This window comes from Microtus oregoni, unplaced genomic scaffold (assembly GCF_018167655.1).
Source record: "Microtus oregoni isolate MIOR12 unplaced genomic scaffold, Mior012 000086F_ref0000336, whole genome shotgun sequence".
NCBI classification, from domain to species: Eukaryota; Metazoa; Chordata; class Mammalia; order Rodentia; family Cricetidae; genus Microtus; species Microtus oregoni.
In genome coordinates, this window is record NW_024544552.1 from 5,437,418 (window position 1) to 5,448,889 (window position 11,472).

The 11,472-nt window shown below is 44.3% G+C and overlaps 1 protein-coding gene across 1 annotated transcript; it reads left to right on the top strand.

The window, feature by feature from the left end:
• The first annotated feature begins 4,323 nt into the window (after positions 1 to 4,323).
• On the top strand, positions 4,324 to 10,788 carry LOC121442096 (regulator of G-protein signaling 4). The gene is made up of 5 exons (XM_041643570.1): positions 4,324 to 4,466; positions 6,796 to 6,900; positions 7,323 to 7,384; positions 8,014 to 8,180; positions 8,615 to 10,788. Exons 1-5 carry the CDS (start codon positions 4,423 to 4,425, stop codon positions 8,852 to 8,854), a joined length of 618 nt encoding a protein of 205 aa, XP_041499504.1. The 5' UTR covers positions 4,324 to 4,422; the 3' UTR covers positions 8,855 to 10,788.
• The last annotated feature ends 684 nt before the right edge of the window (positions 10,789 to 11,472 follow it).

The window sequence follows — 11,472 nt, forward strand, 5'->3', positions numbered from 1 at the left end:
CTTTGATTCTCAGAGTGCTACAGAGAAATCTTTTTTTTTTTTTTTTTTTTTTTTTGCTTCCCTTTGGTCCACCAATCCATCCCCGGCAGCCTTTAAGACTAGATATCTAAGAATAGTTCCCAAAAAGCCTCGTTTCCTTGTATTTTTCTCCCAAAGAGGCAATCATGACTACATAAACAATAAATGATTCTATCCTTCCTTGAAGAAATGATGCCGTTTAAAGAGATACCTGTGCCCTTTCCTTTGGCCATCAGATTCTTGAGACAATGAGCCCAAAGAATTTGGAAATTCCCCCAGGAGCCTCATGCTAGAAGAAGAAAAAGGCTGAAGCCTGGTGTCAGCCAGAGGAGGAATTTGTTTTCCAGGAAGAGAGTTCACATAGTTCTGACACGTTGTCAAAGCACCTTAAAGGACAGATTGGGGCCAAGACAGTGACTTGTGGGAACCTTACCTTGAGTGGGACTGTCTTGTATGTAAACCTGAAGCTCATGACAGAACTCAGTATGGGCCTGAACATCTCGCTGGAGTTCTTTATTTGTTCTCTTCCCACTGTGGTCACACTGCACGGATCTTTCTTTGCCTTTCACTATTCTTGTCCGAGTGTGCACTGAGGAGAGGAGGCTGGGCCTAGCTTGTCAGGGCTACAGAGGCCCAGGCTCTGACCGTAAGAAATCCAGTAACTCTGATCTCCAAACAGTCCACTTTCCTTCATCTTACATGGCTATGATATCATTGATATTAATACCAGGACCTTGGCATTGGATTGCCTGAGATGGCATGCCATTACCACTACTCAGATGTGAAACAGCAGGAAAGTTACTAAAATCCTTTATAAGGACCCCTTTCTTTCAGGGAGGATTTTATAACAGACAATTGTTATAAAAGCTTAAAATGCTGTCTTGAACAATTAATGACCAAAGAATTAGAAATTAGTATTGTGCCCTAAATCACAATGATCTTGGCTTCTTTGTGTAACAATTGTGTCTCTATCTATCCCTGACCCATCTCTTTTGTGAAAACCATTCAGATTCCGAGTTTATTCTCCATCTCCCCAAGCTCTCTTACAATCCTGTAGATACTGAACAAGTTTGCAATAGCTGCACTTAACCTTAGCATCTCCAGTGATCCATTCACGCTTCTTCCTCATCATCAGGTGAGCTGCCGAGAGGTACAAACCATTTCTGATTCCATTAAGTCACCAGAGCCTAAGGGAATCCTTGCTCTAGTGTCTAAGAAATTCTAATTTGGAAATAAGCCTCCATTTTGCATTGGACAAACTAATGACTTGGCATTCTAACTGCTAAATCCACTGATCTTCCTGCCTACACACCTTAACCCTTCCTCCCACATGAGCCAGCATGATCACATCTAACACCTGGCTTGTCTCGCTGGACTTTGTGATTAAGTCCAGTCTCCTGACCACAGCTCCTAAACCCTTGCAGCATCCGGTTTCCAGCTGCACCTCAGTTCCAAGACACTGCCTGCTTGTTCTCCATCATCTAGCGTACTACGCCTCACCTCAATTCTGCTCTTCCTTAGTTTAAGTAAAAAGTACTGTCACTTCTGGACTATTATTTTCTAGGCTTTACCAGTCACTTTGGATAAACAAACAAACAAACAAGCAAACACCAAACAAACAAACAAAGAAAGAAACAAATCTTTTGTCCTCTGGTTACCCTCTGTCACAATCCGTTTCTTTTCTTCCTGGTGTGCGCCAACCCCTTGTAACCACTTGCCTTTGATGCTTTTCTGATTCTGTCCACTGAGCTAAAAGCTCCGTTAGGGCGGAGGCTGTGTTGTTCGTTCACCACGTGAAGGGAGATGCTCAAAGGTGTGTGTTAAGTGAACGCACACAAAACAGAGCTTTTGAGAGCAAACCCATCCACATAAAAATCATGTAGGAATAAAAAAATCACTAGATAATAGGATTTGATGCTTTGTACCTATCAGGGGGGGGGGGCACTGTCAGGGTATCATGATGTGCCAGTCTTGCCTCCTCAACACAAGCAGCAAGTCCCACTAAAAGATGAGCTAATGTATTGGAAACTTTCAAATGCTGTAGAAAGTGTTAAAGCTATTAGGAAAGCAAGGGAAGGCCAAAGAAGTGAATGATACACCTGGACAGAGTAAAGGGTTAAAGAATTTGTTTTCTCAGAGAAGTAGTTAGGAAGTATACATGCACGTGCATACACACACACACACACACACACACACACAGCTTCTTGAATAAAAGGTATAAAATTAATATTGAGCTTTAGTATCTGCTATGTATAATTTGACAATAAAAAGTATTTGCCAAGCACTCTGCAGTTTAGAAATATCTCTGTGTACATAGTGTCTCTCATTTGATAAGACCATTGAATGACAGGACAGCTCAGTGGACATTCTACACAACCCAGTGTCAAGAAACCTGGGTCTGCATCCTGTCCTGTTACCAGCAAGCTACGGCTTTCCTTCTCAGGAATGCGACTGAGGGTATCGCGTGGTTCTTAAAGTCCATTCGGTTCACTTATCACAGTGACTCCTGCTTAACTGACGTCATACTTCTTTCCTTCTAGATTCAAGGTAAAACGTTCTCCCTTTGGGACTTTCTCACACCTCTGTGCATCTTTTTGGCTCTTCCACTGATGTTTCCCCCCATCACACTATCTGAGTGATCCCTCTCTTAGGTGCACAGGTAAAGAAAGAATGCTCTAGTTCACCATGGAGGGAGAGTTTTAATTGATCTCTTCTGATGCAAGTTCTGCCTGCACCCCTGGTCCAAGGTCTCTCTCACTTCATCTTGCACTGTGATCCCTCCCACACCACGGCCAAGGGCAGCTAATAACTTTCCTGAGGTTCTCAGTGACCAAATTTAACAAGTGTTTTTCAGTCTTCATTGGAGGAGGCTGGGGACTTGCCCCATATTGATTTACCCAGTTCTCTCTTTTACATTTCCACCTCCAAACTCTGTTAGCCAAGGAAGATGTTCATGGGGGTGTCTGGATAAAAGGGGTGGGGTGTCCAGGGGAACAACCTTTCTGGTCCAGAGCACAGAGGAACATTACACGTTTCTATTTCCCTTTCTATAGTCTTAGTACCTTCGTGAGAAACCCATCAGTCGGTACCTTCCGTTCTTTGTGCAAATCATCTGAAATCTTGTTGTTTTTACTTGGTCTCAGCCAAAGAGATGGAGAGGCAGTGATGTCTCTGTGTGATTTTTAAGATGAAAGCTGCCGTGGTCAGACCTTGAAAAAAAAAATGTCTCCCTTCTAGTCACAGCTTTCCAATGTGAAAATGGTCCCCTTGCAGTGCCGATCTGGGTATTTCAGCCATGATTACAAGGAGGGAAATACTTTCACTAGCCTGAAGAATGCAGTTCACGCTACTGAATGTGGAAGCGTTTCAGAAACACCAACAGGGATGAGTATTCCTGCACCAGTTTCTGCAACCTGTTAGTATTCAGGCAAGCTACATTTCTTTCTGCCTGCTGGATCTACTCTCTCCGGGTTTTCTTTCTTTGTTGAATAATAAATTAGAATTACATAAGGTCTAAACCCAGTGGCAATGAGAGTTGGTGTCTTATGGTTTCTTTACCCCCCTGCTTTGGTTTTCAGCTGCTGCTTTAAGCTTTTGCAGGAGGCAAGCCCCTTCAGGAAAGAATGTCAAAGCTAGGCTGCATCTTGTTCTTAGTGACATAGTTAGAAACGTCTCAAAGTCAAGCTGATTACAGACATACTGGATTTATCTTCCTTTGGGCTTTTGCTATGCTGCCGGGCATATAACTGTGTGCCATCCACACACATCCCTCTGTGCCTACCGATTAGGCAGACTACTTCCACAAATCAGTGCCCAGAGACCATGATCTTATTACCAACCCCACCTTAGATCGCATAGAATGTATTTCTAATCCAAACGGGAAAAAAGCGTATTGAGTCAGCAGCAAGACAAGCTGAAGAATTCTTGCTGGTTCCTTTCTTTCTGGGGGGCAACATCCTTAGACATTGCTTTTACAAGCCAATGAAAAGGCCCCCTATTTTCAGCACCACGGACTTTATATTCCCCTTCCTACAAATCCAGACCTTCACACGTTAGCAGAGATGCTAAGCAAAAAGCAAAACCTCATTCTCTAGATGCCTACTTTGCAAACGGTTTCCCTCTGCTCCGTCCCTCTGCATCCGCGATGCGTCAGTCCTTTCTTCCTCTCCCTTTCTAGGGGCTGGAGAGGCAGAGCGCCAGAGTGGAGCTGAGCCTGTAGATCTGCCATCTGATTGGCTGCCCGGCCCGTGGCTGGCCTATAAAAGAGACCCCTACAGGCTTGGAAGCCAGAGGCTCAGAGAATTCTGACCGCATCTTTGTCTAGCAGAAGCAACTGTGCTCAAGACAGAAACGAGCTCTCCTCCTTCCTTTCTCTCCTCGCTGCGAATCACACAATTAAACACCATGTGCAAAGGACTTGCAGGTCTGCCGGCTTCCTGCCTGAGGAGGTAAGCTTGGTTTCTGTCACTGGCCAGACTAAAGTTTTGCATAGACTTTCTTAATGACTTGCATGCTTTGCTTAAGTTCTTTGGGGTTAGCGGCGGGAAAAACAATCGTAGCTACTCTCTAGGACTAGCCAGACACTTTGATTTAGGGAGCGGGCTCCTTAAATACTGTATCCTGTGTATTTTATTTCGCATGACTTTAGGTTCTGACTTTTAAGTTTGGTCCCTTAGTCAAATTGTTTGGATTGCAAAGTGATAGGAGGTCGGGGATGGATCTGTACTCTCTTCGGGGATGATTGTCCCTTGTTTGAGCATTGCTGAGCACCCAGAATCACAGCTCTCTGATAACTCGCTAGTTCTTGTGTGGGGAAGAAAGCCCAGAAGGAAGGTTGGAAACATTGTCAGAATGCTCTGTGTGGGTTCTGCAGCTGCTCCGCTCAACCAGAGATGCTTTTCCAAACCAGCTCTCTCCTATCTTCCTACCCCACCTCCAGTTGTTGACGGGAGACGTGGCTGGGAAATAAATCCTGATTGTAACTCATCAGCTTACAGTTTTAGAGGCATCCATGTGTCTTTTTTTTTAAAGGGCATGAATAAATTATTTCATAGAGCACTTATAGAGTAGCTGGGTTAAAAGGAAACGCGAAGCTAGTGTGTATACATGATTTCCTCTTGAAATTAAAGGTCAAAAGTGGGTCTCTCTGTGTGGGTCTACCAACTCCCTCTACCCCCCAAAGGATAACATTTGTGTGTTAGTGAGCCTGCTCTCCACAGTCTACCATCAATATATAAACACATTGACCACTTTTTAAAAATGAAGCAGGGGGTTTGGTGGAGAACTGGAAGGCAGACGCCTGTTCATCTTCACCCTTAAGTCCTGGAGTTAACAGAAGGCAGCCTTTCCAAGCTCCTGTCAAATGATAGAAAACCAGCCATGCAGAACTTAGGAGTGGTGGGAATCAGATTTGCCCCCAGCAAATAGTTTTTGGGACAGATGAAAGAATGTCAAGAGCTAAGTACCTCTGGGCTTCAGTGCAAGGGCTTCCAGAGGGTCTTATGATTGGTGGGGGCAGAGGAAGGAACCCATCCAGACTACCAGTCTCCAGTGACTTCCAAAGTCACTTTGGTTTTATTTTTATGCTTCTGTTGTGGTACAAGGTCCTTGCACTCACACTTCCAGCTCTTTGGAAATACGCTTACGTTAGTGTTAGCAGTAGCGGCTGGGACTCAGACGGAGGCAGCACACAGAGATAGGAGGTCATTTCTCTTCGGGCTAGATTACAATGCATTCATAGCATCACCGTAAAACTGGCCCAGCTCTGGTGATTTTATCTTGCTGTCACTGGGGAGGACTTTGTCACCAGTCAGCACCTGGGAAAAAAGAGAAAAGCAGAGAGCTTTGTGAGGGTGAAAAAATACTGCTTAAAGGGCAGCGCAAGAACAGCGCCGAGACTCAGACACCGAGAAAGATGGGCTGAGAAGCTCCCAGTGTGCCAGCAGCCTCCTAAAATGCCACTGTGCTCCACCCTTCTTTTTCGGCCCCTCCAGGCAAGAGCATCTCATTCTTTGTTGCTTAGGAAACACCAATTTCCTCCAACCATTTCTTGGCTTTTATAATAAAAGAGATAACAGTAATAAAAAAAAAAGCTAATAAGAAAGAATGGCGGAATTGAGCTGGAAGTTCAAGTAGTCAGAAACTCTACTATCCCCTAGTTGCCTATTACATGTTGGCAGTGAACTGGAAAGCGCTCTAATTAAATAATTACTCACCTCAGTGATGACTCTATCTTGCTTCTCTTATCCCAAAGTCTCATTCGCCCTTTCCTCGTACATCTCCCTGTAATGCGATTTTTTTTTTTTAAAAGCTCTTGCTGGAGATTGCCTAGAAACGAGCCTAGTGGGGCTCAGCTTTCAGCCTGAGAATTTGTGTCGTTTCTGTTCCTCTTTACAGGGATGCACATATAAGCTTGTGCTCTGTGTGTATACACACACACACACACACACACACACACACACACACTTAGGAACTGCTTGGCTACCACACTCAGGGCTGGCCGAACTCACTCTAGTTTACTGAAGTGCTAAAGTAGCTCTCTCTAGGAAACAACACCCACCTCCCAGGAGGTGTTCCCTAAGGAGAAGATGTCAAGTTTTGCAGTTTTTGCATGCATTTCAAAAGAGCAGCCGTTTATTAGCATGGTTTCACCATAGATTTCAAAGATCATAGGCAGACACAAGGAATCTTTTCCTGGGCGGCCAGGGACTCTTAAGGCCCACCAGTCTCTCTTTTAAAGAAATCTGTTTTTCATGTCAGTTCTTGTCTTCCTTGCAGTGCAAAGGATATGAAACATCGGCTGGGGTTCCTGCTGCAGAAGTCTGACTCCTGTGAGCACAGCTCTTCACACAGCAAGAAGGACAAAGTAGTCACTTGCCAGAGGTGAGAGAAGTGGCCTTGCAAACAAGCGGTTAGGTATTAACTATCTGATGATAGAGAGGTTGTACGAGAAGAGTGGGTGGGAAGGCAGCCCTTACTTGAGCCATATTTGGATAAAGATGGTCTCCATTTCCAAGTTGAGGGCACACAATTGTAATCTCAGCACTTGAAATATTAGGCGGGTCATGAGTTCAAGACCAACCTGAGATTTATAACACACACACAAGAGAGAAAGAGAGGGAGGGAGGGAGGGAGGGAGAGAGAGACTCTATTTTCATGGCAACCATAATTAGATTTTAAATCCCTACATATTTTATGAAAAAAGACCCTAATAAACAATATATTACATCTCATCTTAGATTTTTTTTCTTCTTCAGTTCTATGCTATGTATTTAAATCATTCTTTTTTTCTGTAATGTCTCCAGGGTGAGCCAAGAAGAAGTCAAAAAATGGGCTGAATCATTGGAAAACCTGATTACCCATGAATGTAAGTAGCCATGCCTCTGTCTTTCTCTCATCCCAAAACAAGCATGCGTGTGGGTGCGCGCGTGCGCACACACACACACACACACACACACACACACACACACACAGAGGAGAATATCAGTACTCTATATTAGGCAAGTCATCTCCTAGTATGTCAGTTTAGTGGGAACTGCAAAGAAGGCCTGGATTGCTCTGTCTTCCAGATTCAGGGACAAACATTTTTGTCTTATAGCTGATGTATTTGAAAACTATGTCAAATTTGATGGAAAGTTAATTTAGGAACCATCTGGATCATCAACAAGAAAACCAATCCCTCTCATTGCATGGACAAAATGGCAAAGAAAAGATTCCAGCACAATGGACCACAACTCTCATTTTAAACCCACCGTGACAGTTGATAGCCACACGGATGTTTCAGAATTACAGTTCCTTGGAAGATGAAATTACTAGATAAAACTGGAATTTTTAGACATCGAACATAAATTTTGGCTAGCCGACTTCCAAAAAGGGAAGGAAGGGGGAGTTTCTTCAACTCACACCTGGGTTCCTAATTACCTTGGCTTTATTTGAAGTGTTCTATCGAGCAAGTCAACCTGTGTGTTGACTGTGGCTCTTTGTCATCCTTCACAGGTGGACTGGCAGCTTTCAAAGCCTTCTTGAAATCAGAATACAGTGAAGAGAATATTGACTTCTGGATCAGCTGTGAGGAGTACAAGAAAATCAAGTCACCTTCGAAACTAAGCCCCAGGGCCAAGAAGATCTACAATGAGTTCATCTCAGTGCAAGCAACAAAAGAGGTAAGTTTCCATGGCAGAGAACTTTCTAGATCTAGGAATCCTAGGAGTGGCATTCAGTGTCAGGGATCTTTAGATCTACTAGTTAAAGGAAACGATGGAGGACACTTTTATAATCTTATCAATCTTTCAAGTAAATCTATTAGGAAAAAGATTAATTTTGTCCATATGATTTCAATGGCTCTCCTTAATAAATACAATGATAAATCTCCTCAATACAAAAGAGAGTATAGGAAAATAAAGCGCTCTCCCCACTTAGGAGCAGGGTGAACATTTTATAGTCTCACATATGCCAGGGCAGAACCACATGCCAAGGTCTTCGTTTCTGGAAGGAATGTAAAGAAGGTTCCCGGCTGTTTCTTGTTGAGTAGAAGCCTGCAGCCTCCTCCCTTCAACAGGGTTCTAGATCTAATACAACCTTTATCTTTGGATTTTAGGTGAACCTAGATTCTTGCACTAGGGAGGAGACGAGCCGAAACATGTTAGAGCCCACGATCACCTGTTTTGATGAAGCCCAAAAGAAGATTTTCAACCTGATGGAAAAGGATTCATACCGTCGCTTCCTCAAGTCTCGATTCTATCTCGACTTGGCCAGTCCTTCCAGCTGCGGGGCAGAGAAGCAGAAAGCACCCAAGAGTTCCTCAGACTGTGCCTCCCTGCTGCCTCAGTGTGCCTAATTTTCACCAGAGGCAGAAAGCAGAAATGCCAAGACTCTATGCTCTGGAAAATCTGAGGCCAAATATTGATCTGTATTAAGCATCAATGCTTTCTCCACGTTGTAGCCTAGTGTCCATGCTGCCTGCTGTGTGAGTCACTTCCATGTAAAACTAGACTTAGTTGTGGGTGTCGGGGTTTTCCTTGGGGTATGACCCAATTCATTTCAAATTTCCCCCAAGTTTCCTTAAGGGTGTCACATGAGCAAGTCTCCAAATAATGTCCCTGTAGGCCTGGATTTTCAAAGGTTGCTGGCAGTGCTCCCCTTCCAGCAGTTTGACCTCAAGTCAATTGGTTGGTCTGCTTCCTGTGACAACACACGCACACGCAACATCAGCCAGCAGCACTTCCTACAGACTCCCGATGTTTAGGTGAGATCGATGTGTGTGTATATGTATATATTAAATATATCTAATATATGCATATGCATTTTGTATATATTGTATCTATGTATTCAAATGTCTGTGAATGTACATTCACATGTGCACACACATTTCTACAAGACTAGATGGGAAAGACCCTAGGTGCTCAAATTGGAGTATGCACGCATGCTTACACGCATGTTTTGATCTCTGGTCCTTCATACTGTGTTTGAACAGGGCAAACTAAATTAACTGCCAGGCAGGCTAAGAAAGGAACACTAGCTTGTGGAAAACAAGTTCTGTAGAACCACTGGGTCTTGATGCTAAGCACTGATGACACACCGAACCCTAAGCTAAGGGGCGAACGCTCTGAAAACTCCGCTGGCTGACACAGAACTGCCTTGCATTAGTGGTCACGGCTGGCACTTTTAGGTCCCTATGTTGATGGTTTCCCTCCTTTGCCTGGGTGCTCAGGGCATGCCGATTTAGCTGCTGGATTGGTCTGGAGTTGGAAGATGGGATATTTGAGCCCAATGAAGGAAAGTGGCCCAGGCCTTGCCAACTAGCCCGCTCACAGGCCACTGGCCATGTGAGGGCAGAGGACCTAAAGATTGTCCTGCTTCTTTCCTCTCTTGATAAGGTGCTCTCCTGTTCCCACCCCCAAGAGCTTCAGCCGTCAGATGAGCCTCCTTAGTTTGCTGTGGTGGATGGTTCACTTTGAGAACCGTGGCCTGGCTCAAGGCTACATGCCTACATTTGTAAAGTCTCGCCACGGGGAAGGCCTTGTTTTGTAAGGAGGATGTAAGTTCTCACACACTGAAAAGCCCTCCTTGCTTTTCTGCTTTGAGGTAAGAGTTCATCCACCCTATCCCAAACATCAAGGGTAGCAGAGACCGACGGAAGGAGAGAGGAAAGAAAAAGAAAAAAGAGGTCAGGATATCAGTTGGTAACACTACTGTTTGGAGCTTTTCAAGGCACATGAAATACTTGAAAATTTCTCATTTGTGTTATTTATGAAGTTGTTTTGTACAATGTTTATATTACTGTATTGTTTTATAAGTGGAAGTACAGGATATTACCCGAATTACTAATGGATGCCCAGGAAGTAATTTTCTTCTCATTCTTCTAAAACTACTGTCTTCGAGAGCACACGCATACTCATGCGCACACTGCGCCCATTGCTCCAGCCTCAGTCACATGCACGGGCACCTTTGTGGCTAGTAAGCCAATGTACTGGGCTGCAAAATGAAGACACTGGAGAAGTGTGTGTCCAAGTCTCATTGTATTGAAGAAATTGGTTTTCTCACTGTTTCCTGTTGTCTCTTTGACAGTCTTGTGTGTCCCTAGAGCTCCCCATCAGTGTTCCCCACCCCCTCTTTTGTTATACACAGTTCCACGATCTTGTTTGTACAACTTTCTGATCTTGCCCTAATGTTATCCTAACTTGAGATTGTACCTGTACTCACAGACTGCTGTCTCAAAAATAGGTCTGGAAAGTCATTCTGAATGAGAAGTAAATTATTTTCTGTACTACATTTTGAGTGTGTTTTCAGTTGTATTTCCTTGGCTCTTTGATACGGTGAGCCTGTCTGCTGCTGGTCCACACAGAGACTACTTCTTCCGTATGCATGCCTGTTTCTATCATGTGCTTTATGGGCCTCGACGCTGATGCTTCCAATGAAACACACATAATAAGAGTAAATAAATGCTTCCCACAAAACAATCGGCTTGGAAACACATTAATGACCCAGAGAGAGGCATGCTGTGAGAAAGAGCAGGGCCTACGATGCCCTTCAAAAGTGACTCACTCTTGAGTCTTTTATCCCTTCCCTGCCAACCCTGGGAAGGAAAGCAGAAACTGTACTGTTTATGCTCTGGTTCCCTTCACTGCTCTTCCTGCTTCTGCTCACAGACCCAGGGAGCTCTAGGTTCCCAGACGGCTGGGCAGACGCAGTGGTCACTTGCAGGTCTTCAGTGGGCTTTAAAAACAAAAACAACAGCAACAGAGTCTCATTCTGTTTGGGCTGGCTTGAAACTCAACTATGAAGCCTGGTTTGGACTCAAATTCATGGCCATCCTCCCGTCTCACCCTCCCAAGCGTGAGCATGACGGGTACAACTCTCCTTGCCCAGACTCAATAGGGCTTTAAAGGATCGGGTTCACCTCCTGAGGGGCTGCTGCTTTCATCTACCTGCCCGAGTGAGAGGAGGTGATCATGG

What these genes read in the sequence shown, in the direction of transcription:
- LOC121442096 (XM_041643570.1), top strand. Translation starts at nt 4,423, where the DNA reads ATGTGCAAAGGACTTGCAGGTCTGCCGGCTTCCTGCCTGAGGAG. An exon ending in AAAGTAGTCACTTGCCAGAG is followed by an intron (nt 6,901 to 7,322) that starts GTGAGAGAAGTG and finishes TAATGTCTCCAG; the next exon opens with GGTGAGCCAAGAAGAAGTCA. An exon ending in CAGTGCAAGCAACAAAAGAG is followed by an intron (nt 8,181 to 8,614) that starts GTAAGTTTCCAT and finishes TTTGGATTTTAG; the next exon opens with GTGAACCTAGATTCTTGCAC.